Source organism: Erinaceus europaeus, unplaced genomic scaffold, assembly GCF_950295315.1.
Source record: "Erinaceus europaeus unplaced genomic scaffold, mEriEur2.1 scaffold_1013, whole genome shotgun sequence".
Classification (NCBI taxonomy): Eukaryota; Metazoa; Chordata; class Mammalia; order Eulipotyphla; family Erinaceidae; genus Erinaceus; species Erinaceus europaeus.
Window position 1 is genome coordinate 5,245 of NW_026647427.1, and position 27,641 is coordinate 32,885.

At 60.5% G+C, this 27,641-nt stretch overlaps 1 protein-coding gene across 1 annotated transcript; it reads left to right on the top strand.

Moving 5' to 3' along the window:
- SLC24A4 (solute carrier family 24 member 4) lies at positions 1-27,641 on the top strand. Its single transcript, XM_060184002.1, has 12 exons — positions 1-79; positions 2,476-2,550; positions 2,869-2,953; positions 4,490-4,593; positions 5,772-5,846; positions 8,329-8,354; positions 10,180-10,233; positions 12,532-12,674; positions 16,071-16,240; positions 19,734-19,938; positions 25,487-25,653; positions 27,465-27,641. The coding sequence occupies exons 2-12, from the start codon at positions 2,485-2,487 to the stop codon at positions 27,612-27,614; spliced, it is 1,245 nt and encodes a 414-aa protein (XP_060039985.1). The 5' UTR covers positions 1-79; positions 2,476-2,484; the 3' UTR covers positions 27,615-27,641.

Below are 27,641 nucleotides of genomic sequence, written 5' to 3' on the forward strand. Positions count from 1 at the left end.
AGCCATTCACGAGTTCCCCACGGACCTCTTCTCCAACAAGGAGCGGCAGCATGGAGCCGTCCTGCTGCACATCCTGGGGGTGAGTCCCCCTGCCCCTGCACTGCCCTCCGCTCTGGCCCTGGCAGCTCCAGCGGTGGGGTGGGCGCCCAGGAGTAGGTGGGAGTCGCCCTCTCTGACAGGACCCGGGGAGCTCCGGCCTGCAGCCCCTGTTCCGCCTTGTAAAGAGGCTTCTGTGGGCCTGTACATGGTGGTGACTCAGCTCTACAAACCTGCCAGGTTTGGGGTTTGAGCCCTGGCACCGTCCATGCAAGAGTGACGACACTCTGGTCCTCCCACTCAGTGACAAGTCTTTTGGGTGTTCATTCTTTTCTTTTTAAAAGATTTTATTTATGGGGGTCGGGCGGTAGCGTGGTGGGTTAAGCGCACGTGGTACGAAGCACAGGGACCGGCGTAAAGTTCCCAGTTCGAGCCCCCGGCTCCCCACCTGCAGGAGAGTCCCTTCACAGGCGGTGAAGCAGGTCTGCAGGTGTCTGTCTTTCTCTCCCCCTCTCTGTCTTCCCCTCCTCTCTCCATTTCTCTCTGTCCTAGCCAACAATGACAACATCAATAACAACAACAATAATAACTCCAACAACAGTAAAAAACAAGGGCAACAAAAGGGAAAACAAATAAATAAATATAATTTTTTTAAAAAAAGACTTTATTTATTCATGAGGAAGACAGGCAGAGAGAGGGAAAGAACCAGACACCACTCTGGTGCAGGTGCTGCTGGGGACTGAATTCCACGCCTCACGCTTGAGAGTCCGTGCTGTACCCACTGTGCCGCCTTCAGGACCACTTACTGTTTTTCCTGTCTTATTTATTCATTCATTGGGCAGAGATAAACAGACGGCAGAGGGAGAGAGAGACACCTGCAGCCCGGTTTCACTGCTTGTGATGCTTGAACCTGGGTCCTTGCATGTGGTAGTGCCACTACCTGGCCACAGCAAATCTTTCTTTTTACAACTTTTTAAAATTGTCTTTATTTATTTATTGGATAGAAACAGCCAGAAGTTGAGAGGGGAGAGAGTGAGAGAGACAGAGAGACACCTGCACCCCTGCTTCACACTTGTGAAACTTCCCCCTGCAGGTGGGGACCGGGAGCTTGAACCCGGGTCCTTGCTCACTGTAATGTGTGCGCTCAGCCAGGTGCCACCACCCGGCCCAGCAAATCTTTTTATTTATTTATGTTCCCTTTTGTTGCCCTTGTTGCTTTTTGTTGTAGTTATTATTATTGGTGTTGTCATCATTGTTGGATAGGACAGAGAGAAATGAAGAGAGATGGGGGAAGACAGAGATGGGGAGAGACAGACAGACACCTGCAGACCTGCTTCACCAACTGTGAAGCGACTCCCCTGCAGGTGGGGAGCCAGGGCTCAAACTGGGATCCTCATGCCGGTCCTTGCACTTTGCGCCACCTGCACTTAACCCGCTGCACTACTGCCCGACTCCTCAAATCTTTTTTTATATTGATTTTATTTATTTATTCCCTTTTGTTGCCCTTGTTGTTTTATCGCTGTAGTTGTTGTTATTAATGTCATCGTTGTTGGACAGGACAGAGAGAAATGGAGAGAGGAGGGGAAGACAGAGAGGGGGAGAGAAAGACAGACACCTGCAGACCTGCTTCACCGCCTGGGAAGCGACTCCCCTGCAGGTGGGGAGCCGGGGGCTCGAACCGGGATCCTAACGCCGGTCCTTGCGCTTTGCGCCACCTGTGCTTAACCTGCTGTGACTCCCCCAGCAAATCTTTTTTAAACAAGTCACTTTCTCTGTGGCAGTTTCTGCATTTCTGAGGCAAAAATGAGTCGAGCTGACAGAAGCCACGTGAGCCATGTCAGCCCTTCGCAGAGGGCGTCTCCCACCCCTGCCCCTTGTGTGGGCTCTGCAGGGCTCTCAGTCTCCTCTCCCTGCTTCTGGCAGCCACAGCTCCCTCCAGCTCGGTTCCCTGCTCCCACCGCTTCTGCATTGACTCCAACCAAGTGTTAGCACGCACGAGGACCTGGGTTCGAGTCCCCGGCCACCACGTGGAGGCACCACGCAGAGGGAGGCTCACAGGCAGTGGAACAATGCTGTGCTCTTCTTGATATTCCCGTCTCTCACTCTCTCTCTGAAAAAAAAGTAGAGAGGAAAAGTAAAATTAATAAAAAGAAGAGAACTCCCTGGGAGTGGCAGAAGTACACAGGTGTAAAGCCGTCGTGACAGAAATAAGTAACTAGACAAATAAATGTTAAGAAACGCAAGAGAGACAGAAAGACGGGCCACAGACGACGTGGGCTGGGCTTCAGCCCTCCTCCCGCTCAGCAGGTTACTCTGGGCCTCGGTTTCCTCGGTTTCCCCGCCACCTGCTGCCCGTAAGGGGACTGAGGGCCAAGTCCCCGGCCTGTCTCGTGGGGCTGGGGGAGGCTGCAGCCCTGAGGCTCTCCGGCCCTTCCTTAGGCTCTGTACATGTTCTACGCCTTGGCCATCGTGTGTGACGACTTCTTTGTCCCGTCTCTGGAGAAGATCTGCGAGGTACGTGGGGCCTGGGGGGACCCCCTTCCCTGTTCAGAGATGAGTGTGGGGCACAGGTGCTGATGGATAGTGGCCCACACCTGCCTGAGGAGACGCCTGGCCCAGAGCTGCAGATGAGAACCAGCCTGGGGTCCTCTCCCTGAGCTCGGCCAAACTAACGAACGCTGCCCAGAATTCTGGCTTCACTGCCCCCACTGCCCCCAGACCACAGCTGGCATCTCAGGTTGGGGGCAGTGCCGCCAGTGGCTGCAGCGCCAGGGCCCGGGCGGGTGACCGTCTCTGGGGAGCCCTCTGAGGGCCCGGCGTCTTGTGTTTCAGAAACTGCACCTGAGTGAGGACGTGGCGGGCGCCACCTTCATGGCTGCAGGAAGCTCCACGCCCGAGCTTTTTGCTTCTGTGATTGGTAAGAGGCTCTCCCAGTCAAGGGGGGGGGGTCCCAAGAGCCCCCCAGGTTGGATTCCTGGAGGCCGGAACCCTCCTCACCTGCGGTTTTCTCCTCTGTGAAACAGGAGCTTTGGAGAGAGCAGTGAAACGCTGGCTTCCTGCCAGCTGGGGCCTGGTGTCCTGTGGGGGTGTTGGGGGCAGGGGTGTCGTGACTATGTGCACGGGGGCCGCTGGACGGGTGCTTCCAACCTGGGACTTTGGTGGCAGACTGCGTCTTAGCAAGGCTGCCCCCCCAAATGAGAACTGGGGGACTGGGAGAGGAGCTGCCTGGGAGAGCCAGCACCTGAGGCCTGGGCTCCAGCCCTAGCGCCCACGGGGGAGCACTCTGGACGGTACTGGGATGGTGGGGCCCTGCTGTGGTGTCTCTCCTACCCACAGCCTCAAAGGAACAGATCACCAAGGAGGCTCCTCAGGGGAGGAATCGAAAAGGAAGGAAGGAAGGAAGGAAGGAAGGAAGGAGGGAGGGAAGGAAAGAGAGAAAAAGAAAGGGGAAGAGAGGGTTGCTTTCTGAGGACTGTGGGGGCTTGTGGTGCGCAGACAGGTCCTGAGGGGGCCGAGGATGGGGCCTAGTGGGCTGTGGATGGGGCCTGAGGGGCTGAGGAGGGGACCCTGGTGGGCTGGGGACAGGCAGGCCTGGGGGTCTGGGGGTCTAGGGAGGGGACCCTGGGGGGCTGAGGAGGTGACTCTGGGGGACTGGGGATGGGCAAGCCTGGGAGACTGAGGCGGGGGCCCCGGAGGTCTGAGGGTTGAGCAGGGGACCCTGGGTGCTGGGTATAGGCAGGCCTGGGGGGGCTGAGGAGGGAGACCTTGAGTGCCTGGGCTGAGGACGGGCACTGGGGGGCGAGGAGGGCAGGCGTCAGGACTGAGGACGGGCACTGGGGGGTGAGGAGGGCAGGCGTCAGGACTGAGGACGGGCACTGGGGGGTGAGGAGGGCAGGTGTCAGGACTGAGGACGGGCACTGGGGGGTGAGGAGGGCAGGCGTCAGGACTGAGGACGGGCACTGGGGGGTGAGGAGGGCAGGCGTCAGGACTGAGGACGGGCACTGGGGGGTGAGGAGGGCAGGCGTCAGGACTGAGGACGGGCACTGGGGGGTGAGGAGGGCAGGTGTCAGGACTGAGGACGGGCACTGGGGGGTGAGGAGGGCAGGCGTCAGGACTGAGGACGGGCACTGGGGGGTGAGGAGGGCAGGCGTCAGGACTGAGGACGGGCACTGGGGGGTGAGGAGGGCAGGTGTCAGGGCTGAGGACGGGCACTGGGGGGTGAGGAGGGCAGGTGTCAGGGCTGAGGACGGGCACTGGGGGGTGAGGAGGGCAGGTGTCAGGGCTGAGGACGGGCACTGGGGGGTGAGGAGGGCAGGCGTCAGGACTGAGGATGGGCACTGGGGGGTGAGGAGGGCAGGCGTCAGGGCTGAGGACGGGCACTGGGGGGTGAGGAGGGCAGGCGTCATTGGCTGCAGACGTGCTCGGGACCCCCATGAGGGCCGTTTCCCCGCAGGCGTGTTCATCACCCATGGTGACGTTGGCGTCGGCACCATCGTGGGCTCTGCCGTGTTCAACATCCTCTGCATCATTGGCGTCTGCGGCCTGTTTGCTGGGCAGGTGGGTGGCTCCACTTTAGGAGGGCAGGTGGGTGGCCATACGGCTCCCCGTGGCGTTGAGGGTGCGGTCCTGACACCCAGGGTGGCTCCTTTGATGGGGGGTTCAGGCAGAGGCGCCCCCTGCACCCCCACCCTGAGCTCTGCACTGGACCCCACGGGCACCTATTGACACAGCTCCCGTGTCTGGCCTGACCTGGGAGAGGCTCCTGGGACGTCCTGCCTGGCGGAGGGAGGTGCCTGACAGCGGGTACCGAGGGGCCAGGTACCCAGCAGAGTGCACACCTTGCCACGTGGGGAGACCCAGGCTTGCTTGTCTGGCACCATAGGGGAGCTCTGTGAATGCGTGTGCGTTCTCTCTCTCTCTCTCTCTCCCTAGCTCCCTCTCTCTCTCTCTCTCCGTCTCCCTCTCCTTCTCCCTCCCTCTCCTCCATTTCTCTCCCTCCCTCTCCCTTCCTCCCTCTCTCTGCCTACAACTAAAGTAGCTCAGTGGGTAGAGCTCTGCTTTGCTCTGTGTGCGACCCTGGTCCAAGCCTGGCCCCCAGCACACGGAAGGAAGCTTGGTGCTATGGTCTCTTTACTCTCTCCAAAATTAAAAAGATGAAATTAACTATATAATGTATATAATTATTGAATAGAGACAGAAAATGAGAGGGGAGGGGGAGATAGAGAGGGAGAGAGAGAGAGACAGAGAGACACCTGCAGCCCCGCTTCACCACTTGTGAAGCTTCCCCTGTGCAGGTGGGGACCAGGGGCTTGAACCCGGGTCCTTGTGCACTGTGATGTGTGCGCTCAACCAAATGTGCCACCACCCGGCCCCCAAACGTGAAATTGAAAGGGAACACAAAGGATCTACAGGAAGCATGGGCGGTTCTCGTTCAAAGTCTGCTGGGGAAAGAAGGTGAGAGAGAAAGAAAGGAGAGAAGGAAGAAGAGATGGTAGGAGAGGTAGCAGAGCCTCCGGGCAACGCTGCCCTCACCCTGAGGCCGCCGGGCCCGCGGGAGAACGCTCCGCTCCGTGCCGCTTTCCGTCCCCCAGTGGCGGCCGGCTGAGGAGGCCCAGGGAGGCAGTCAGCGGGCTCTCACCCACCTGTGGCCCCCACCTGGGCGTGTCTGGGGTGCCGGGAGACCCCAGCCGTGGCACCCCACGCCCAGCCCCGTCCCCGGGGCCCTTTCTCGGCAGGTGGTGCGGCTGACGTGGTGGGCTGTGTGCCGGGACTCTGTCTACTACACCCTCTCTGTCATCGTGCTCATCGCCGTGAGTGGCCCGCCCGCCCCGCGTCCCCAGCCCAGCTCCTTGGCCTGACCCCACCCCGCAGCCAGCGCGCCCCTGCCGTGCCCCCTCCCCAGGGGTGGGAGACAGAGCGCGTGCCTGCCCCACGGTCACCAGTCAGACTTGTGCACTGTGCCCACCCCCACCAGCCCTCACGGAGACCCTTTCCTGGCGGCCCAGCCCGCACGGCCCAGGAAACAGATGGGAGGGAGAGCAGGCGGGGGGGGGGGGGGGCAGAAACGGGGCCCCCTGGGGCAGGCGGTGATGCCTGGTTAAGCACACGCCCTACAGTGTGCAAGGACCCTGGTTCAAGCCTCTGGTGCCCACCTGCAGGGGGAAAGCTTCAGGAGCGGTGAAGCAGGGCTGCAGGCGTCTCTGTCTCTTTGTCTCCTCCTCCCTCTCGATCTCTCTGTCTCTACCCAACAATAAATAAATAAATATTTAAAAAAGAAACGGGTCCCCGGAGCCCCCGACAGCCAGGTGACTGCATGGCACATAGCAGGGGCCTGCCTGCACACGACAGAAACATACAGCCAAGTAGCCTGCGTCCTCAGGGCAGGGACCTCAAGCCAAAAGGAGCCTCACAGCCCCCTGCCTAGGGCAGGTCCCATGTGAGCAGGGCAGACGCTTGTGGTGCAGACTCGGGGCCAGGCCTCAGCCCCCTGGGACTTGGAGCCAAGTGCACATGGCAGTGACATCTGCGAATAGGCAGCCTTTCCTGAGTCACTACACCCCGGTACCTGAAACTGGAAGCATTCCTAACCTCCGTCCAGAGCTCTGGACTTGGGAGAGCTGAGCTGAGGCCCAGCCGGGGTCTCTCCCAGGGGCCAGCTGGGGAGGAGGCATCGCAGGGCTGTTCCGGGGAGAGCAGGCAGGGCTGTCGCAGCGACTCCCGGTGGCCGCGGTTCCTGCCTGGCGGCCTCGGCTCCCACAGCACAACTGCAGAGCGGCGGAGTCTCTGGCCGCCGTCTGTCACCTGCTCTGAGAGAGGACAGCTTACCCCTTTGCCACGCGCTGCTGGCAGCCGGCGTCTTGGTCCAGGCCCCGTTCAAGGACCTGGGCACGCCAGGCAGTGGCATCCCTGTGCCCTTGCAGAGGCTCCCTGCTGTCCGTCAATCCTGAACGCGCCCTGCACACACTTTGAGAGGAAGGTTCAGTGTCCAGCTGTGCAGCAAGGCCAGACGAGTGTGCAGGGGACCCATCATCCTGACTTCGATGTCGGGCAGGAGGCTGCGTGGTGGCCGACCCCCTCTGTCCCCTCAGATTTCCAGCAGCCCCAGGAGTGTGGTCAGCACAGTGAGGCGACTCGGGGGCTCCAGAGCAGCTCCTCAGAGGATTTCTAGACCGTCCAGCACAGCCGCCTTTCTCCCTGGGAAACCAAGTGTTGAAACCATGTCAGACTACTGACATGTACAGCCAAGGTCCTGGCTTGCGCCACTTCCTGAAGGTTGAGCAGCACACCTGCCACCTGCCAGGGACGCACCTGTCCCATCCTCGCTCCAGGGCTCCCTTCTGTCGGCTGCCGCACCCCCCCAGAGCCCCCAGTCTGGGGACCTCGCTCCAGGGCCCACTCGGGGTGACCCTCTGGGGTGTGACGTCCCAAAGCGGCCCTGTGTGTGCCGCACGCCCTGAACACCAGGGGGCAGTGGGCCCGTGTCCGCACAGCCCTGCCCTGGGGCCTCTGCTGGGGTCACTGAGGAGACCTTGCTGGCTCCAGGCTCAGGCTGTGGGAGCAGCCTCTCCGGACCACACTGGGGCACCACAGGGTGGGGCTGGCCGTGCTCCCTCGGAAGCTGTCACGTCATTGTCACCCCACCTTCTCGTCTAAAGGCCCCCGGGGTGCCCAGAGGGGACGGTCTTCACATTTATTTATTTTTAAAGATTTGCACTTATGAATGAGAAAGACGGGGGGTGGGGGGGGGAGAGGGAGAGAACCAGACAGCATTCTGGTACATGTGCTGCCAGGGATTGAACTCAGGACCTCATGCTTGAGAGTCTAGTTCTTTATCCACTGCGCCAGCTCCTGGACCATGGCCTTAATTTTTATGACAGTGACACGACTCCCCTCTCCACACAGACAAGGGCGCAGGAAGTGATGGGGGCGACAGACAGACGCATGTGCACACGCAGAGTCAGCTTCAGCAGTCGGCGTCTGTAAAACGGGGACGGATCTGATAAAAGTTCTTCCAGGAGGGGCCGGGTGGAGGGCCTGGGCGCACGTTAGCACGTGCAAAGACCTGGGTTCTAGCCCCTGCTCCCCACCTGCAGGGGGAAAGGCTGGTGGTGAAGCAGGACTGCAGGGCTCTCTGTCTCTCTCCCATCTTCCATCTCACGGTCTCTATTCAATAAATGAATAAATAAATAAATGAATGAAATATGTCTTTAAAGCCCACTCGGGGACCTAGGGGTAGCGTTTGTTCTTCCTTGGGAATAACCTTGCCCTCCCCCCGTTTCTTTTGCCTTCCAGTTCATCTATGACGAAGAAATAGTGTGGTAAGTGTTTCCAGTCTATTCCTCACTCCCTCTCCTGCTAATTTCCATGTTTGTTGGTTCACCTGTTTTTCCAAATGCCTTTCACAGACACGGGTTCCTTCTAAGCAACCATGCCTTCCCTTAGCCCTTCAGATGAGCAAAGGCCGTTCTCCTGGGGCTGCTGCCCTGCCAGGTCACGCTGTGAACCTTTGGCTCAGGGACGAGCCCAGGCCAGTGCAGGCTAGAGAGCCAAGACCCCAGTCACAGGCTGTTGCTGGGCCGGGGCTGAGGCATCCTCTCTCCTGTGCTGGGCCAGGGCTGTGGTCCTCTCTCCTGTGCTGGGCCGGGGCTGAGGCGTCCTCTCTCCTGTGCTGGGCCGGGGCTGTGGTCCTCTCTCCTGTGCTGGGCCGGGGCTGAGGCGTCCTCTCTCCTGTGCTGGGCCGGGGCTTTGGTCCTCTCTCCTGTGCTGGACCGGGGCTGTGGTCCTCTCTCCTGTGCTGGGCCGGGGCTGAGGCGTCCTCTCTCCTGTGCTGGGCCAGGGCTGAGGCGTCCTCTCTCCTGTGCTGGGCCGGGGCTGAGGCGTCCTCTCTCCTGTGCTAGGCCGAAGCTGAGGCGTCCTCTCTCCTGTGCTGGGCCGGGGCTGAGGCGTCCTCTCTCCTGTGCTGGGCCGGGGCTGTGGTCCTCTCTCCTGTGCTGGACCGGGGCTGAGGCATCCTCTCTCCTGTGCTGGGCCGGGGCTGAGGCGTCCTCTCTCCTGTGCTGGGCCGGGGCTGTGGTCCTCTCTCCTGTGCTGGGCCGAAGCTGAGGCGTCCTCTCTCCTGTGCTGGGCCGGGGCTGAGGCGTCCTCTCTCCTGTGCTGGGCCGGGCTGAGGCGTCCTCTCTCCTGTGCTGGGCCGGGGCTGTGGTCCTCTCTCCTGTGCTGGGCCGGGGCTGAGGCGTCCTCTGTGCTGGGCCGGGCTGAGGCGTCCTCTCTCCTGTGCTGGGCCGGGCTGAGGCGTCCTCTCTCCTGTGCTGGGCCGGGGCTGTGGTCCTCTCTCCTGTGCTGGGCCGGGGCTGGGGCTGAGGCGTCCTCTCTCCTGTGCTGGGCTGGGCTGAGGCGTCCTCTCTCCTGTGCTGGGCATGTGTGTCTCCTGAGCTGTGCACCTCTCCTCTCTGTGACAGTGGCTTAGAACCCCTTTCCCTGAGTGTGACTATTTGCACGGCTGCTTGGGGGTAGGCTGACAAAGGTATTTATGCTCTGAGGGTCCAGAGAGCCCTGGTTCTGGCCCACAATGGTCCCCACTCACCATGTGGGTGGAGATTCTACTCCTGGGTCCCCTTTCCCCAAAGATGATGGCATCCAGCCTGGTATTCAGATCATGGGAGGGGCTCCTCCTGGCACCTGCAGCCCCGGCAGGTACACGTGGGCCGTGTGTCAGGTGAACAGGAAACTCAGAGACCTGTGACCAGGGCAGTGAAAGTCTCCCGCCTCTGTTGGCTTGGGGGCTGCACTGCAGACCAGCCTCCCAGACAGACTCCCGCCTGGCCTGGCGTCTTTGATCACCTGGGGCCTCTTCCCACCTGCACCCTGGGGTCCTGGGCCCAGATCTTGGGTGACCTTAGGGTATCAGAACCCAGAGTGCACGACCCCAAGCCGCTTCTGCCCCTGAGTTGCGGGCCTCAGGAGCCCTGCGCCCTCCTTTGTTCAAGGAAGCTGCTACAGAGGCCCTCGGTGGAGTAGCCCCAGCCCTGTGTAAAAGTGGGCTTCAGAGACCAGGGCAGCCAACCCAGGGAGGCTCCCTGCGGGCCTGGGCCCGTTCTGGGGGTGCAGCCCCCCAGCTCTAACCATCCCCTTTGTCTCTCCGAGGTGGGAAGGCCTGGTGCTCATCATCCTTTATGTCTTCTACATCCTGATCATGAAGTGAGTGAACCTCCTGGGTCTGTTCATGAAGTGAGTGTCCCCTCCTGGGTCTGGCCGTGAAGTGAGTGTCCCCTCCTGGGCCTGGCCGTGAAGTGAGTGTCCCCTCCTGGGCCTGGCCGTGAAGTGAGTGTCCCCTCCTGGGTCTGGCCGTGAAGTGAGTGTCCCCTCCTGGGTCTGGCCGTGAAGTGAGTGTCCCCTCCTGGGCCTGGCCGTGAAGTGAGTGTCCCCTCCTGGGTCTGGCCGTGAAATGAGTGTCCCCTCCTGGGCCTGGCCGTGAAGTGAGTGTCCCCTCCTGGGTCTGGCCGTGAAGTGAGTGTCCCCTCCTGGGCCTGGCCGTGAAGTGAGTGTCCCCTCCTGGGTCTGGTCGTGAAGTGAGTGTCCCCTCCTGGGTCTGGTCATGAAGTGAGTGTCCCCTCCTGGGTCTAGTCGTGAAGTGAGTGTCCCCTCCTGGGCCTGGCCGTGAAGTGAGTGTCCCTGCCTTGGCTGGCTCACCCCCCCCCCCCGGGGGGAGCTGCTGGATCCTGAGCTGGAGCAGGTCTGCTTAGAACCTCCCTCCAGCCAGCTTCGCTGTCCAGCCCCTTCAGCGGTGACCCGAGGCTGACAGGACTGAGCCAGGGAGTCATACTGGGGCCAGAGGTGCTGCGGGTGTAAAATGATACAATGAGGCCACTTCCTTCCCCAAAGAGTGACAAGCAGGCCTCTGCCCTCGGGGCCCAGGGAGACCCCCCTTTTTCTGTGCCTGTAAATCTCCTGAGGACACACTGCTCCCGTACGGTTTCTTTTTTGTTTTTATCGATTCATTTATTCTGCCCCCAGGGTCATTGCGGCACTATGAATCCACTGCTTCTGGCGGCTTTTTTTTTTTTTTTTTCATTTTATTGGTTAGGACAGAGGGAAATTGAGAGAGGAGGGGGGAGACAGAAGGAGAGAGACAGAGAGACACCTGCAGACCTACTGTGAAGCGACCCCCCTGTAGGTGGGGAGTGGGGCTTGAGCCAGGATCCTTACGTGGGCCCTTGCAGTTTGTACTATGTGCCGCCACTTGTACCCGCACTCCAGTTCGATTTTTTAAAGCCGGGCAGGTTCCCTTCTGTCCTGAGCTTCTTCAGTGCCACTGTCAGGGCTTCGGCTCGTGGCGCTGTGGGTCAGGGCCTGGATTTGGGGGTGCGCACCCTTGGGGCCCTCTGGAAGCTATTCAGTTGAGAGTCATGTAAAAATGACCCCTGCGGAATATTGCTCAGCCATGAAAAGGAAGGAAATTTGAACACATGCCTCAACATGCTTAAACGTGCAGAATACCATGCTGAGTGACAGAAGCCACTTGCTCCCCTTAACACGACGCCCAGCTCAGGCAGGACATGGAGCTGAGGGTGAGGTGCCAGGAGCCCAGGGTGGGGCTGCGTGGCTGCTGGCTGACTGAGGAGCAGCTGGTGAGCTGGGTAGTGGCCGCAGCTGGGTCTGGCTGCTCAGCGGGTTTGGGAGCTGGACTGTGGCCGTGACTGGGCGGCACTGCAGGCGTGAGGGCGCCGCTGAGCCCAGCACGTCCAGAGCCACTTCTCTGTCAGAGATGGACCTGCAGGGCTGTCTCCTCCTCACCCTCCATGCCTGAAAGAGAGCCCCGAGTTCCGGGAATGTGTCTCTGCACACACGCACAACATCGTGGCGCACACAGTACTCTGTGAAGGGACCTGGGTTCAAATCCCTGTCCCCCACCTGCAGGGGGGGCGGTGAAGCAGGTCTGCAGGTGTCTGTCTTTCTCCCTGTTTTCCCCTCTTCTCTCAGTTTCTCTCTGTCCTGCCCAATAAAATGGAAAAGGTGGATTCGTAGTGCCGGCGCAGAGCCCCGGCAATGACCCTGGAAGAAAAACAAACCCATGTTGTTTATGCAAAGCACGTGAACTGCCGGCCGTCGGCAGAGCCCTCTAGGGATCTCCAGTTCCTGGTGCCTCTTGAACGAAGTGGATTTATTATTTTTGTAAGAGAGAAGCAGAGAGACCCAGACCTGTTCAGCTCTGGCACATGGAGGTGGTGGGGATTGAACCTGGGGCTGCTAGAACCTCAGGTGTGCAAGTCCTGTGCCCTGATATGCTGAGCTGTCTCCTCAGCCAGCCTGGAGCCTTGGAGGAGGGGCGAGTTTCTTCTCTGTGAGGCTGTCAAGGCCGTGAGAGATGCAGCGCAGGAGACAGGGCTGAGGGAGGCAGGTGGGGGCAGGCCTGCTCTGAGGCTGACCTCGGCGTGTCCTTAGGACCCTGTGGCCCCAGAGACCCCACCCCAGGGCTCCCCTCGCCTCCCCTTGCAGGTACAATGTGAGGATGCAGGCCTTCTTCACCATCAAACAGAAGTCCGTCGCCAACGGCAACACGGTCAGCAGCGAGCTGGAGGACGGTAATGGCTACTGTGACGGTGGCTCAGATGACCCCTCTGTGCCGCTGCTGGGCAGAGGTGAGGCTGAGCAGACAGGAGTGGGCCCTTCTCCACACGCAGACATGCACACGCTCACCTAAATTGCCACCCCTCATCTTCAGAGGACCTTGGGCGAGGAGAAGCCATGTTGGAGATGACACCCAGACCGGCGCCCACTTAGGCAGGAGGAGACACCCTGGGGTGTCCCCTCGCCCTCGAGTGAGGCCCGGGGCCGACTTGGTGAATGAGACCCCTGCCCCGGGTGGGGAAGGCCAGTGAGGGAGCTGAGGACGGGTGGCTCAGTGGGCTGGTGTCTCCTTGGGGTCCTCAAGGCTTCTGGAGAGTTCTGTGACTCCCTGCTCTGGGACAGCCAGGCCAGGAAAGGCGACCATAGAGCCAGATGGGAACCTTCACCCCAGCCCTGAGGGGCCTGCTTGGGGACCCCTCCCCTACAGACCTGGCTCCTAGCTGGCCGCAGGCCCCTTGTCTGAGGTTCTGGGCCCCTGGAGTCAAGCCCAGAGGCTCCTAAGCCTGGCTGACTCAGGTGCCAGGAGACGGGGCTGGGGTAGCTGCTGGGTGGGGCCAGGTGGGCTTAGCGGCCCAACTCCCTCCTGCACCTCTTCTGTCTCCGCTCCCTGAGCACCCCTGACAGAGCTGCCTGTCCCGGCTGGGCTGCATGGGGTCGCTCGCCCCGCTAGAAGGAGGAGCCTGTGGGGTGGGCCTGGAGCAGGCGTGCCCCCGCCTGCAGGGACAGAGGGAGGTTGCACAGCTGGCACTGAGCCCCGGGCCCGGCGTCTTCCCCAGGGGAGGCCCGTTTTCAGGACTGTGCCCTCGGGAGCTCGGGGAGCTGCCCCATGGCCGCCATGTGAGGCCTCAGGCCCCCCCCCCCCCAGGGCTCCCCGTGCTCCAGGGCCTCCCGGGCCTGAGACTTGGCACTCGGGGCGGCCATCAGTCTGCACTGTCGGGAGCCAGCCCTGACCGCCGCCAACAGCCTCAGGACGCCCCAGTCCCTGAGCCGCAGGTCTGGGCCGCCCCCTTCACACCCAGGCTCCCGCAGACCACTGTGGGCATTGCAGCTGTTCCCCGGCTCTGCCTCCAAGGCTTTCATTCTTTTATTTTACTTACATTTTTGGATAGGATGGAGAGAAACTGAGAGGGAAAGAGAGAGACAGAGCTCTGCAGCCCTGCTTCACTGCTTGTGAAGCTTCCCCTGCAGGTGGGGCTGGGGGCCTTGAACCCAGATCCTTGCACATGGGAAAATGTGCTCTAACCAGGTGTGCCCCTGCCTGGCCCCATTTTGGTTTCACTGTTACACAGAATCCAGAAATGAACTCAGGGTTCAACCCTGGACTCTCGAGCCAGCTTGGGGGAGGGACAGAGACGCGGCCTTGTGAAGTCTTTCCAGCTCAGTCCTCTCCGCCCGACTGTGCCCCACCAGGTGATAACGAGAATCACAGCCTGGCCACGTGTGTGAGGGCAGGTGTCGATGAAGCGCCATGACTTAGCAGACATTTCAAAGGGCCCTGCCACCTTTTAATTTTTTTTTTTACAATATACCTTATTAAGTCATTATTTATTGGACAGAGACAGAAACAGGGAAGGGAGAGATAGCATGAGAGAGAGGGTGGGGGCACCTGCAACACTTTCACCACTCGTGATGCTTCCCCTGCAGGTGGGCCCAGGGCCTTGTGCGCTGTACAGGTGTGCCCAGCCAGGTGTGCCCCGGCCGGCCGGCCCCCGGGCCCTGCCATTCAGCTCCCCGCCAGCTCAGCCCAGCTTCCTTTCCTTTCTTTTTTCTTTTTTTAGGCAGGGGGATAGCATCCTCCAACGTTGTTCTCAGTTACTGGTGTTGTGTGTTTTTTGTTTGTTGGCTTGTTTTTGCCTTGAAGGTCATCTCTGGCGCTCTGCGCCTGCACTACGAACTCACAGCTCCTGGCGGCTATTTTCCTTTCTTTCTTCTTCTTTTTTCCCCTTTTTTTTTGGACAGGTCGGAGAGAAATTGAGAGAGGTGGGGGGATAGAGAGGGCAGGAGAGGCAGACACCTGCAGACCTGTCTCACCACTTGTGAAGCCTCCCCCCTGCGGGTGGGGAGCGGGGCTGGACCTCGGCCCTCGCACTTAGTACTATGTGTGCATCTGGCCCCTGGAATAATGATTCTTCACTTCACTTTGTTTATTTAAAGATGCAGAGAGAAACTGAAAGGGAGGGAGATATAAAGAGAGGCACCTACAGACCCGCTTCTCCCCTCGTGTAATGTTTCCGCAGCAGGTGGGGAGAGGGGACTTGAACCTGGGTCCTGCTCGCTGGGTGACCCTGGGCCATGGGAGGGGGTGGTGGTGGCTCCTGGGCTTGGGCTGAGCTGCTGGAGAGACGTGTCCCCTCTGGGCAGCCGCCCCTGTCTGGGCCTGCCGTCTTGCCGCCCCTTGGTGACACCGGAACAAGGCACCTGATGTCCCTGCTTCCTGGCTCTGTCACCCCCTCTCCGCACCCTTCGGCGTGCGCCAGGCTGGAGGCTCTGGGTCGGGAAGGGCAGAGGGTACAGGGGCGTCCACTCCTCTCAGGAGGGGGCCAGGCCGTGGGGTTCAGCCAGGATGGGAGTGTCCCGGAGGCTGGAGGCCGCAGCATCAGAGCGTCCAGCTTCCCACAGGCAGGAGCCCCCTACTAACACCTTCAGATAACCCGCATCTCAGCCATCTTCCAGAGCGCTGCCCCCCGAGGGCGTCCGCCGCACGCTAATCACCTCTGGCAATCTCTGTTGGCTTTTGTCTCCTTAACTCTCCTCTCCTCAACTGTAAGTAAGCTGCTGCCATGCTGCAGTAACACGCACTTGGAAAAGAGAGTCCCCAGCCCAGCGCCAGCGGGCGAGCCCCGGGATGCATGGCCCCAGCTGCCTTTCTAACCCCACGTCTCCTGTCTGCTGAGCCTTGCTGTCTGCAGGGGTGGGGGCGTCCCGATGCGGGCTGTGTGTCTGAACTATTAACCCTCAGGCGGGCGACTGCACGGGCTGCTCCCTCGCCTCCCTGGGCTTCCCAGCTCAGTGTCACGTCCCCCGGGAAACCGGCCTGGGCACGTTTGTGACCAGGACGGAGAGGAGGCTGGGGGGACTGGGGACGCACGAGGGGGGTGGGGGCCAGAGAGCGTGCAGCTGTTCCCAGCCCGGGGTGGCCCTTGTCAGTCTGCAAAGTTTCTCCCAAGACTCTGAAAACGGGTAGAAAGGTCCCCAGGACCCCGTGTGCCACACACAGGTGGGCTGCCGGCTGGCTGAGGCTGAGCCAGGAACCCCAAGGACCCTGCGCTTGGCCGAGACGGTGCCCCGGCAGGGCTCTGAGGATGGGGTCAGCCGAAGCTGCTGGCTAGGCCCCGGGCAGAGGTCTGCAGGGCGGGGGCCCCGGGGTCCTGGGCGGGGTGCCTACTGTGACCCGCTGTGCTCTACAGTGAAGGAGGAGCCGGCGGACGGCAGGAGCGGGGTGGTGATGGTGGACGAGGCCCTGAGCGCCAGCCCGCCCAGGCTCAGCTTCCCGGAGGCCGGCCTGCGCGTCATGATCACCAGCAAGTTTGGGCCCCGCACGCGGCTGCGCATGGCCAGCAGGATCATCATCAACGAGGTGAGAGCCCGCCGCCGGCCCCCTGGAGCTGCCCAGGCCTCCTGGGCTGGGCGGGGCCTCCTGGTGCTGGGCGTGGCCTCCCGGTCTGGGCGTGGCCTCCTGGTGCTGGGCAGTGCCTCCTGGGCTGGGCAGGGGCCTCCTGGGCTGGGCGTGGCCTCCTGGATGGGCGTGGCCTCCTGGGCTGGGCGTGGCCTCCTGGTGCTGGGCAGTGCCTCCTGGTGCTGGGCGGGGCCTCCTGGTGCTGGGCGGGGCCTCCTGGTGCTGGGCAGTGCCTCCTGGGCTGGTCGGGGCCTCCTGGGCTGGGCGTGGCCTCCTGGGTTGGGCGTGGCCTCCTGGTGCTGGGCGGGGCCTCCTGGTGCTGGGCAGTGCCTCCTGGGCTGGGCGGGGCCTCCTGGGCTGGGCGTGGCCTCCTGGGTTGGGCGGGGCCTCCTGGTGCTGGGCGGGGCCTCCTGGTTCTGGGCGGGGCCTCCTGGGTTGGGTGTGGCCTCCTGGTGCTGGGCATGGCCTCTTGGTGCTGGGTGCGGCCTCCTGGTGTTGGGCGGGGCCTCCTGGAATAGGCGGGGCCTCTTGGCGCAGGACCTGGCCTTCTGGGCTGAGTGGGGCCTCCTGGCGCTGGGCATGGCCTCCTGGGATGGGCCTGGCCTCCTAGTGCTGGGCGTGGCCTCCTGGGCTGGGCGGTGCCTCCCGGTGCTGGGTGTGGCCTCCTGGGCTGGGCGGGGCGTCCTGGTGTTGGGCGGGGTCTCCTGGAATAGGCGGGGCCTCCTGGGATAGGCGGGGCCTCCCGGTGCTGGGTGTGGCCTCCTGGGGTGGGCGGGGCCTCCTGGGATGGGCGGGGCTTCTAGAAGAGCATCTGGATATCCAGGCTCCTGGGAGGAATTCCCATCTGGGGTTTTTCACTAAGATTAGCCATTAGCAGCACACTTCCAGTTCTTTCCTGGGCCTCAAGTTTCTTCCTTCTCTCTCTCTCTCTTTCCCTCTCTCTCTGCCCTCTTCCCCTCTCTCTCTCTCTCTCTCTCTCTCTTTCCCCATTCCTCCCTCTCTGTCTCCCTTTCTCTCCCCCTCCCTCTCTCCCACGTTCTCTCTTCCCCTCTGTCTCCCTCTCTCTCTCTCTCCTCGCTGTCTCTCCCTTACTTCCCCCTCCCCCATCTCTCCCTCCCTCCCTCCCTCCCTCCTTCTCTCGGAAGGAATTGAGCAACATGTGTCCAACTCTGGTCATTTTTGAGATATATTTTATTAATGTATGTATGTATGTATCTTGGATAGAGAGAGAGAAATTGAGAGGGAAGGCGGAGACAGAGGAGAGAGACACCCGCAGCCCTGCCTCGCCACTCATGAGGCTTCCCCTCCGCAGGTGGGGACTGGGAGCTTGCACCCGAGCCTTTGTGCACTGCGGTGTGTGCGCTCAGCCAGGGGCGCCGCTGCTGCCTGTGCCTTAAAGCTTCTTCTTAATCATTAATCCGAGAGCCCTAGCCCTGCTCAGCTCTGGCTGATGGCAGGGCTGGACACTGAACCTAGGACCTCAGACCTGCAGGCGGGGGAGTCTTCTGCGGGATGCTGTGCTGTCTCCCCAGCCCTGGTTTTGGTCAGTTCAGACATTCAGCTGAAAGCCTGCATTTGGGGGCTGAGCAGTGGTATGCCCCGTTGAGCACACGCTTTACCACGTGCAAGGACCCAGGTTCAAGTCCCCGCTCCCCACCTGCAGGGAGGATGCTTTACGAGCGGTGAAGCAGGTCTGCAGGGGTCTCTCTTCCTTTCTCCCTCCCTGTTCCCTTTCAATGTCTCTGTCCTATCAAATAAAATAGGAAAAAAAAATGGTCACAGGGATTTGTAGTGCCGGCACCAAGCCCCAGTGATAACCTTGCGGCAATTGAAAAAAGAAATGAAGGAGAAAGAGAAAAGAGAAAGATATGCCTGCAGTGTCTTCTGGAGAAACTCATGAGAAACTGGGCAGGGAGGGGCCCAAACTCCCGACGTGAAGGCTGCTACTTGGCCTCTGTCCTCATGCTCTCATGCTCTCCAGGCGTCGGGTTCCAGGACGCTCATGGAGTTTGCAAAGCAGGAGTTAGTTGAGGGGCTGTGGGCCTCTGGGCAGAGCTTCTGTTCAGCATGAAAGAGGGTGGTGCTGCTGGTTAAGCACACACGGTACAGTGTACAGATGCCCAGGTTCAAGCCCCCGCCCCCCGCCTGCAGAGAGCTTGCTTTACGCGTGATGGAGTAGGGCTGCAGGTGTCTCTCTGGCTCTCTCCCTCTCTGTCTCCCCCTTCCCTCTCAACTGTCTCTCTGTCCAACAAGTAAATTAATAGAATGGAACCCTGGACTGCAGGCTGTGAGGGAGGAGGGCTTCACTCTCCCGACTTTCTGGGCTGTCTTCACCTGCAGCTACTGAGATGAGCTCTCGGGGACCTGGACTGTCTCTCTCCCTCCCTCCCCACAAGTCCCTCCGCCTGGTGACCTTCTGCCTGGTGTTTCCTGGCCTCGCACCTGCATGCTGCCTCTTGGAGCAAGTGTCACCTGCCTCCCGGGTGCCCGCTGTGCTGCTGGCACAGGGCGAGGAGGTTCTGGGGCCAGTCTGGTGCCCCTGCCTGGCCCCCACATGGGCCACTCCTTGCAGCTCTGCCTCTCACCTCCTGTCTTAAAAGCGCAGGGAGGAGGGCGGGTGGTGGCGCAGCGGGTTAGGTGCACATAGTACGAGGCGGTGAAGCAGGTCCGCAGGTGTCTGTGTTTCTCTCCCCCCTCCGTCTCTCCCTCTTCTCTCATTTTCTCTCTGTCCTGTCCAACAACAGCAGCAGCAACAACAACAATGGGAAACAAAAAGATGGCCACCAAGAGCAGTGGATTCCTAGTGCAGGCACTGAGCCCCATGGCAGGAAGGAGGGCTGTCTGCCGGGAATGGTGGCATGGTGTAGGCACAGAGCCATGGCATAAGCCCCGGTGGCCAAAAGAAAGGCAAAATGAAAGAGAAAGGGAGGGAGGGTCAGAGAAGGGCTCACAGAGAGGAAGCGGCTCTGCACCAAGTTGAGTGCATGTCACAACAAGGACCCAGGTTTGAGCCCCCAGCCTCCACCTCTGTCACCCCTTTTCTTTTTGATTTCTGGATGTCTCTATCCTATAACTAAATAAAGATAATAAAAGATTAAAAATGGGGAAACCACATTGAAGTGAAGGCCTGAGAAGGTTGAGGGGAGCCATTTGGGTGAAGGAGAGCCGGTCTTCCAGCCGCCATGGGTCAGTGTGAGGCCCTGAAGCTGGGTCGCGCCTGTGCTGTGGTGAGAGCACCCCAGGTTGGCACTCAGGGACCCGGGGCTCTGAACACCCCAGCAGTTCTCGGGGTACAAGTGGAAATGCTTACAACGACGCCAGGGTCCTAGGACCACGTCTCAGCTGGCCTTGGGTGTGGTGGTCGGAGGCCTGTGGGGTGTGAGCAGGTGGACCCCCCCCCCCCCCCCGCCCGTGGCACCAGACCCCTCGTCTTGTCCCCTCCCCGTCCACACAGCGGCAGAGGCTGATCAACTTGGCCAACGGCGTGAGCAGCAAGCCGCTACGGAACGGCCGGCAGGAGAACGTGGAGAATGGCAACGTGCCGGTGGAGAACCCCGGGGACCCCCCGCGGGAGCGGGAGCAGGAGCCGCAGCCCCCCGCGCAGCCGCCCCCCGAGGCTGAGCCCGAGCCCACCTTCCTGTCCCCCTTCTCCACGCCGGGTGAGTGCCCTGTGCGTGGGTGCCAGGACCCGGGGCTCCTGCATGGAGAGCGGCCCCGCAAGGGTGGCCTTCTGGGCTTCAGTCACAGTTGGCACGGTTGGGCTGCGGTCACCTTTCGAGTGGCCTCGGCTTGATGCCCAGGGCGACTTCTGGGCCGAGCGGCAAGAAGTGACACCACTGTGACTTCAGGGACAAGGCAGGCTCCCCAGCCCTCTGCCCAGACCCTGCTGAGGCTTTGCTGGGACCGGGCCCTCCGGGGCCACCGGGGGTCCTAGGAGCGTCACACACATGGAGCGTTTGACATCGCGAGACATTGGGAGAAGGGGCAGCGGTCGCCCCGGAAACGGACACCAGACTTCTTGTCTGGACGTGGGGAGAGAGACAGTAGCTGTGGGGCAGGATTCTGGGAGAGCGTTGTGCCCACCAGGCGGCTGTGACCAGGGAAGGTCTGCCCACCAGCAGTGTTTATCTCTGTGTCTCTAAGGTGCCAGGGCCCTGGGGGCCCACCCAGCGCCAGCTCATGCCACCACAGTCCAGAAACTCCGCTTCTGTCTCCACAAGAGTTTCATTTCCTTGAGGCTGGGGGTCAGATGCCAGGCTGGGGGTCAGGGCTGGGATGTGGCCATGGGGGAGATGCCAGGCAGGGCTGGGATGTGGCCGGGGGGAGATGCCAGGGAGGGCCAGGGTGTGCCCACAGGGACTTAGTGGGAGATGCCAGGCAGGGCTGGGATGTGGCCATGGGGGAGATGCCAGGCAGGGCTGGGATGTGGCTGGGGGGAGATGCCAGGGAGGGCCAGGGTGTGCCCACAGGGACTTAGTGGGAGATGCCAGGCAGGGCTGGGATGTGGCCATGGGGGAGATGCCAGGCAGGGCTGGGATGTGGCGGGGGGGGGGGGGAGATGCCACAGCCCAAGAAACTGCTGAGTTTGCTGAGGTGGTCTGGACATGAGCTGTTATTCCTCCAGCCCTGCCCCCAGCCCCCAGAGGGGTCGGCACAGATCCCCTGCACTGGGCACCCTCTTCATCCTGCTCTGTGCTCCCCAGGGCTCTGAAGGACGCCAGGGAGAGGCTAAGCCCTCTTGTTATTCTGTGAAGAGGCAGTGGTGTGTCATGTCCTGTCCGCTGCCCAGTCCCTTCAAAGACTGAGAGTCACAGAGTGGGGTGGAGACCAGCCATGTCCTCCCTTTGTCTTGGTACGGGGGACCGAGTGCTTCTCAGAGAACTGACTGTCCCAGGGGAATCAGACCCGGCGCCCTGAGGGGACTCTGGGCAGGTCACTGCAGCGCTGGGGAGCTGAGAACCTCACCCTCTTAGGCCGCCATTTGCCAGGACTCGATCCCTCTGACCCCGGGTCCACTGGGCCTGACAGTCCTGCACGGCTGTCCTCCCTGGTGAGAAAGGTCTTCCTGTGTGCCTGACTCACCTTCCTCCTCAAGCCAGAGGCCTGTTCGCCCCCAGCCCCTGACAGCCAGCTCTCAGCACACAGCACTTCCTTCCCGTCCGCCGCAGGAAGTGGCCGGGGCTGTGGGTGGGAAGCTTCCTTTGTTCCCACGTGTGTCCGGGTGTTGCCCTTGGAGACTGCACACTGTTCCCCTCTCCTGTGTCCACTCCCTCTCGGTGAGGCTCGGGGACGAGAATGGAGCTGGTCAGCAGCCAAGGGCCACAGTGGCCCATGTGGGCAGAGCCTGACAGGAACCCGGGTGACTGAGAGACGCGGCCCCCATGAGAGATTCCACACACTGGACTCTAGGCCCTTCTGCCACCCACTGAGCCACCCGGCCCCTTCAGTTCCACTCTCTGTGGCCTCACAGTCTTTCTCCTAAGCTGGGCCCCAGGAGGTGTCACAGGGGGGGAGGGGGTGATGGTAGAGGCAGGAAGAGAGAGACGCCATCTCTCTGGTCAGTTCTCTTCAGATCCAAACAGTTCCAAGGGGAGGGGGGGAGAGAGGGAGAGGGAGAGAGAGGAAAGGAGGGAGAATATGGGAACTTAGACACATGCAGATGTACACACACACACACACACACACACACTCTTGCACACATGCAGGTGCGGGCAAAGGGCCCGGCTGTCTGGTGGAACCATATTTCTCCCACTACAGACTCTAATAGTTACTGCAGATGGTATTTTCCTGACCTGTCCTTCACTCACTTCTAATAATAACCAGCACTTCCTGTCACTTTGAGAAGAATGGTAGCTGCCACCTGCTTCAGTGATTCCTCTGGCCGCTGTTGGTCCTTGTCCAGCAGACAGAGGGCAGCTGGGGGGTGAGGGCTGGGGCTCAGGATTCTACAGTGGACTCTGAGGCTTGACAGTGGGTTATGTCCAGAGCAACGGCCACCTCTCTCATAGGCTCAGAAGGTCAATGTTGATGCTGTTTAGTGACTGAAAAGCTTCTGGTTTTTTATTGATTTTATTGTTGGGGTTTGGTGCCGACATGACAAGTCCACCATTCCAGAGTTTTTTTTTTTTTTTTTTTTGATAGGACAGAGAAAATTTGAGAGGGAAAGGAGAAGGAGAGGGAGGTGGGAGAGACAGGTACCTGCAGCATGGCCCCACTGCATATGAAGCTTCCCTCCTGCAGGTAGGGACCGGGGGCTTGAACCCAGGTCCTTACCTGTGGTAACGTGTGCTCTACCAGCTGAGCCACTGCCTGAAAGATTTTGAGTGACTTTTCGGCTGCAGCTTTTATTTTCAGACCCTACTGGATCACAGCTCCCCAGAACTCTGCCCTCAACAGTACAATTCTCAGGCCTCTAGAGATGCCCTGGGCTTCCTCTGACACCCTCGGTGAGGGGAGCTGTGAGCTGACCAGGCATCTAGACAAGTGAACGGGGCAGGAAGCCTCCCCACCATCCCTCTAGGGACCACAGGCAAGAGAGGTGGGTGAAGAGAAGCACTGGGAAGATAGATGTTTGTCCAGCTGTGAGTTTCAGCCAGCCACACGTCTTGGCTCAGCCTTGTAAACGGGCAGGGTTTTCTCTCAGTGAGTTTGCTGTGAAGGGTTCAGGAAGCTTCCAACCCAGAGAGCAGAGCTGAAACAGTGAGGACCTTCCTGCTCTGCAGTTTCTTCTCTCACCGAGAGAAAATTCTTACAGCGTGAAATTCAGCCTAAATAAAGTCACAGCTACAAAGACTGCTGCTTCCACAGCATTCACACACTTAGCATCTTATACTCTTTGCTTTTTGGTGTTTTGAAATTATTTATTTATTATTACTGGATAGAGACAGAAGTTGAGAGGGGGGAGGGAGATGCATAGATAAGAGAGAGAGAGAGACACCTGCAGCCCTGCTTCACCACTCACAGGGCTTTTCCCCTGCAGGGGGGGGGACCAGGGGGCTTGAACCCAGGTCCTTGTGCCCTGTGCTGTGTGCATTCAAGCAGTGCACCACTGTCTGGCTCCGCGGTGTTTTCATTCACCTCAAGGTATTTGCAGATTTCCCCTGGTGATGGAATGTCTTTTAATTTCCACATATTTCCTGCTGTAGCACATTCATGTCTCTCCGTTGTGGGATACTTGTCAAGCACACTGTGTGATTTCCATCTATTTACTTATTTCTAGTATTGTTTTAAATCAAGGCACTGCCCAGCTCTATCTGACAGCCCTGTTAGTGTCACTCTTGTGTGGGGACAGAGCAGATAGTCTAGGTGTTGGGGAGGTGGCCCTGTTAGTGTCACTCTTGTGTGGGGACACGGAGCAGATAGTCTAGGTGTTGGGAGGCGGCCCTGTGAGTGTCACTCTTGTGTGGGGACACGGAGCAGATAGTCTAGGTGTTGGGGAGGCGGCCCTGTGAGTGTCACTCTTGTGTGGGGACACGGAGCAGATAGTCTAGGTGTTGGGGAGGCGGCCCTGTGAGTGTCACTCTTGTGTGGGGACACGGAGCAGATAGTCTAGGTGTTGGGGAGGCGGCCCTGTGAGTGTCACTCTTGTGTGGGGACACGGAGCAGATAGTCTAGGTGTTGGGAGGCGGCCCTGTTAGTGTCACTCTTGTGTGGGGACACGGAGCAGATAGTCTAGGTGTTGGGAGGCGGCCCTGTGAGTGTCACTCTTGTGTGGGGACACGGAGCAGATAGTCTAGGTGTTGGGGAGGCGGCCCTGTGAGTGTCACTCTTGTGTGGGGACACGGAGCAGATAGTCTAGGTGTTGGGGAGGCGGCCCTGTGAGTGTCACTCTTGTGTGGGGACACGGAGCAGATAGTCTAGGTGTTGGGGAGGCGGCCCTGTGAGTGTCACTCTTGTGTGGGGACACGGAGAAGATAGTCTAGGTGTTGGGAGGCGGCCCTGTTAGTGTCACTCTTGTGTGGGGACACGGAGCAGATAGTCTAGGTGTTGGGAGGCGGCCCTGTGAGTGTCACTCTTGTGTGGGGACACGGAGCAGATAGTCTAGGTGTTGGGGAGGCGGCCCTGTGAGTGTCACTCTTGTGTGGGGACACGGAGCAGATAGTCTAGGTGTTGGGGAGGCGGCCCTGTGAGTGTCACTCTTGTGTGGGGACACGGAGCAGATAGTCTAGGTGTTGGGGAGGCGGCCCTGTGAGTGTCACTCTTGTGTGGGGACACGGAGAAGATAGTCTAGGTGTTGGGAGGCGGCCCTGTTAGTGTCACTCTTGTGTGGGGACACGGAGCAGATAGTCTAGGTGTTGGGAGGCGGCCCTGTGAGTGTCACTCTTGTGTGGGGACACGGAGCAGATAGTCTAGGTGTTGGGGAGGCGGCCCTGTGAGTGTCACTCTTGTGTGGGGACACGGAGCAGATAGTCTAGGTGTTGGGGAGGCGGCCCTGTGAGTGTCACTCTTGTGTGGGGACACGGAGCAGATAGTCTAGGTGTTGGGGAGGCGGCCCTGTGAGTGTCACTCTTGTGTGGGGACACGGAGCAGATAGTCTAGGTGTTGGGGAGGCGGCCCTGTGAGTGTCACTCTTGTGTGGGGACACGGAGCAGATAGTCTAGGTGTTGGGGAGGCGGCCCTGTGAGTGTCACTCTTGTGTGGGGACACGGAGCAGATAGTCTAGGTGTTGGGGAGGCGGCCCTGTGAGTGTCACTCTTGTGTGGGGACACGGAGCAGATAGTCTAGGTGTTGGGAGGCGGCCCTGTTAGTGTCACTCTTGTGTGGGGACACAGAGCAGATAGTCTAGGTGTTGGGAGGCGGCCCTGTTAGTGTAACTCTTGTGTGAGGACAGAGCAGATAGTCTAGGTGTTGGGGAGATGGCCTTGTTAGTGTCACTCTTGTGTGGGGTGCCACTATGGGAATTTGAGTCTAGCCCCAGTCTGTCCAGTTTCAAAGCCCATTTATACTCCAACCCTTGGCAGATCCTTCCTTACCCAGGTCCCACATCCGTCTTTCTGTTCTGTGGAGTCTCTGGAGTCATTGTTACTCAGTCAGCAAACAGATGGTACTGGGCTGCCCCTGCTAAGGTCACTTGCAGGCCGGCCTGAGGGGGCCGCCATTTGCAGAGGCAGGAGGTATGGAGGTGTGTCCTCTTGTTGGGGTGGGAGAAATAAGCCGGCTGGCGGCCCGGTGGGCAGGCGTGACCGGTGCATTTGTCTGACCCTGCAGAGTCCAGAGGGGACAAGGTCAAGTGGGTCCTGACGTGGCCACTCATCTTCCTGCTCTGCACCACCATTCCCAACTGTAGCAAGCCGCGCTGGGAGAAGTTCTTCATGGCTACCTTCATTACCGCCACGCTGTGGATTGCCGTCTTCTCCTACCTGATGGTGTGGCTGGTGAGTGGGTGCCGGGGGGCAGAGCAGCCATGGGCACATCAGCCATGGGCACATCAGCCATGGGCACATCAGCCATGGGCACAGCAGCTATGGGCACAGCAGCCATGGGCACAGCAGCCATGGGCAGAGCAGCCATGGGCACATCAGCCCCGGGCACAGCAGCCCCGGGCACAGCAGCCATGGGCACATCAGCCCCGGGCACAGCAGCCATGGGCGCAGCAGCCATGGGCACAGCAGCCCCGGGCACAGCAGCCATGGGCGCAGCAGCCCCGGGCACAGCAGCCATGGGCACAGCAGCCATGGGCACATCAGCCCCGGGCACAGCAGCCCCGGGCACAGCAGCCATGGGCACAGCAGCCATGGGCACAGCAGCCCCGGGCACATCAGCCCCGGGCACATCAGCCCCGGGCACAGCAGCCATGGGCACAGCAGCCATGGGCACATCAGCCCCGGGCACAGCAGCCCCGGGCACAGCAGCCATGGGCACAGCAGCCCCGGGCACATCAGCCCCGGGCACAGCAGCCATGGGCACAGCAGCCATGGACACAGCAGCCATGGGCACAGCAGCCATGGGCAGAGCAGCCATGGGCACAGCAGCCATGGGCACAGCAGCCCCGGGCACAGCAGCCATGGGCACAGCAGCCCCGGGCACAGCAGCCATGGGCACAGCAGCCATGGACACAGCAGCCATGGGCACAGCAGCCATGGGCAGAGCAGCCATGGGCACAGCAGCCCCGGGCACAGCAGCCCCGGGCACAGCAGCCCCGGGCACAGCAGCCATGGACACAGCAGCCATGGGCAGAGCAGCCATGGGCAGAGCAGCCATGGGCACAGCAGCCATGGGCACAGCAGCCCCGGGCACAGCAGCCCTGGGCACAGCAGCCATGGGCACAGCAGCCATGGGCACATCAGCTATGGGCAGAGCAGCCATGGGCAGAGCAGCCCCGGGCACAGCAGCCATGGGCACAGCAGCCCCGGGCACAGCAGCCATGGGCAGAGCAGCCCCGGGCACAGCAGCCCCGGGCACAGCAGCCATGGGCAGAGCAGTTTCCTTGGGCAAGTTGCTGACACCAAACCCCTCGACTTGTTTCTCCTTAGACTGGGGCTTCCATCCAGGGGCCCAACGCTGTTCTGTGCAGCAGGGATCCCCCATGGACACAGTGACACTTACCTTCAAGGCAGGTTGGAGGGTGGGGGTGCCGGAGGTGGTTCAGTATGTAGAGTGCAGGACTTGCCCGTGTGAGGCCCCAGGTCTGGCCCACAGCATGGCAGTGGTCTCTGGTTATCTTGTGTGAAGTTATATGTGCCAGAGCTGAGAGGCGCTCTGGTCTCTCTCTCAGAGAAATAATAAGAATGACAATACTAATAATTATAGTCAACAGTGGGTACTGGGAAACGAGCCACCCGACGGAGTGCAGGCTGTCCGATACTGGCAGGACACTGAGAGTCGGCCAGGAGCCGCAGATTCATGCAGGGACAGGACACACCGGCTGCAGCCAGGTGATGGTGCCCCTGGTTGAGCACACACATTACAGTGCTCAAGGACCCAGGGTCAAGCCCCTGGTCCCCATCTGTAGGGGGGAAGCTTCACGAGTGGTGGAGCAGGGCTGCAGGTATCTTTCTGCACTCTCTCCCTCTCTCTTTTTAAGAATTTACCTATTTGTGAGAAATATAGGAGAGAGAGAAAGACCCAGACATCACTCTGGTATAATCCAAGGACTGAACTCAGGACCTTATGCTTGAGAGTCTAATGCCCTGTCCACTACGTCACCCCCAGACCCCTCTCTCCTTCTCTGTCTCCACTTCTGCAGGTGACCATCATTGGGTACACACTCGGGATCCCTGACGTCATCATGGGCATCACCTTCCTGGCGGCCGGCACCAGCGTCCCTGACTGCATGGCCAGCCTGATCGTGGCCCGGCAAGGTGAGGCCACACAGGGTGAGGGCCAGAGAAGGTGAGGGCCAGAGAAGGTGAGGGCCAGACAG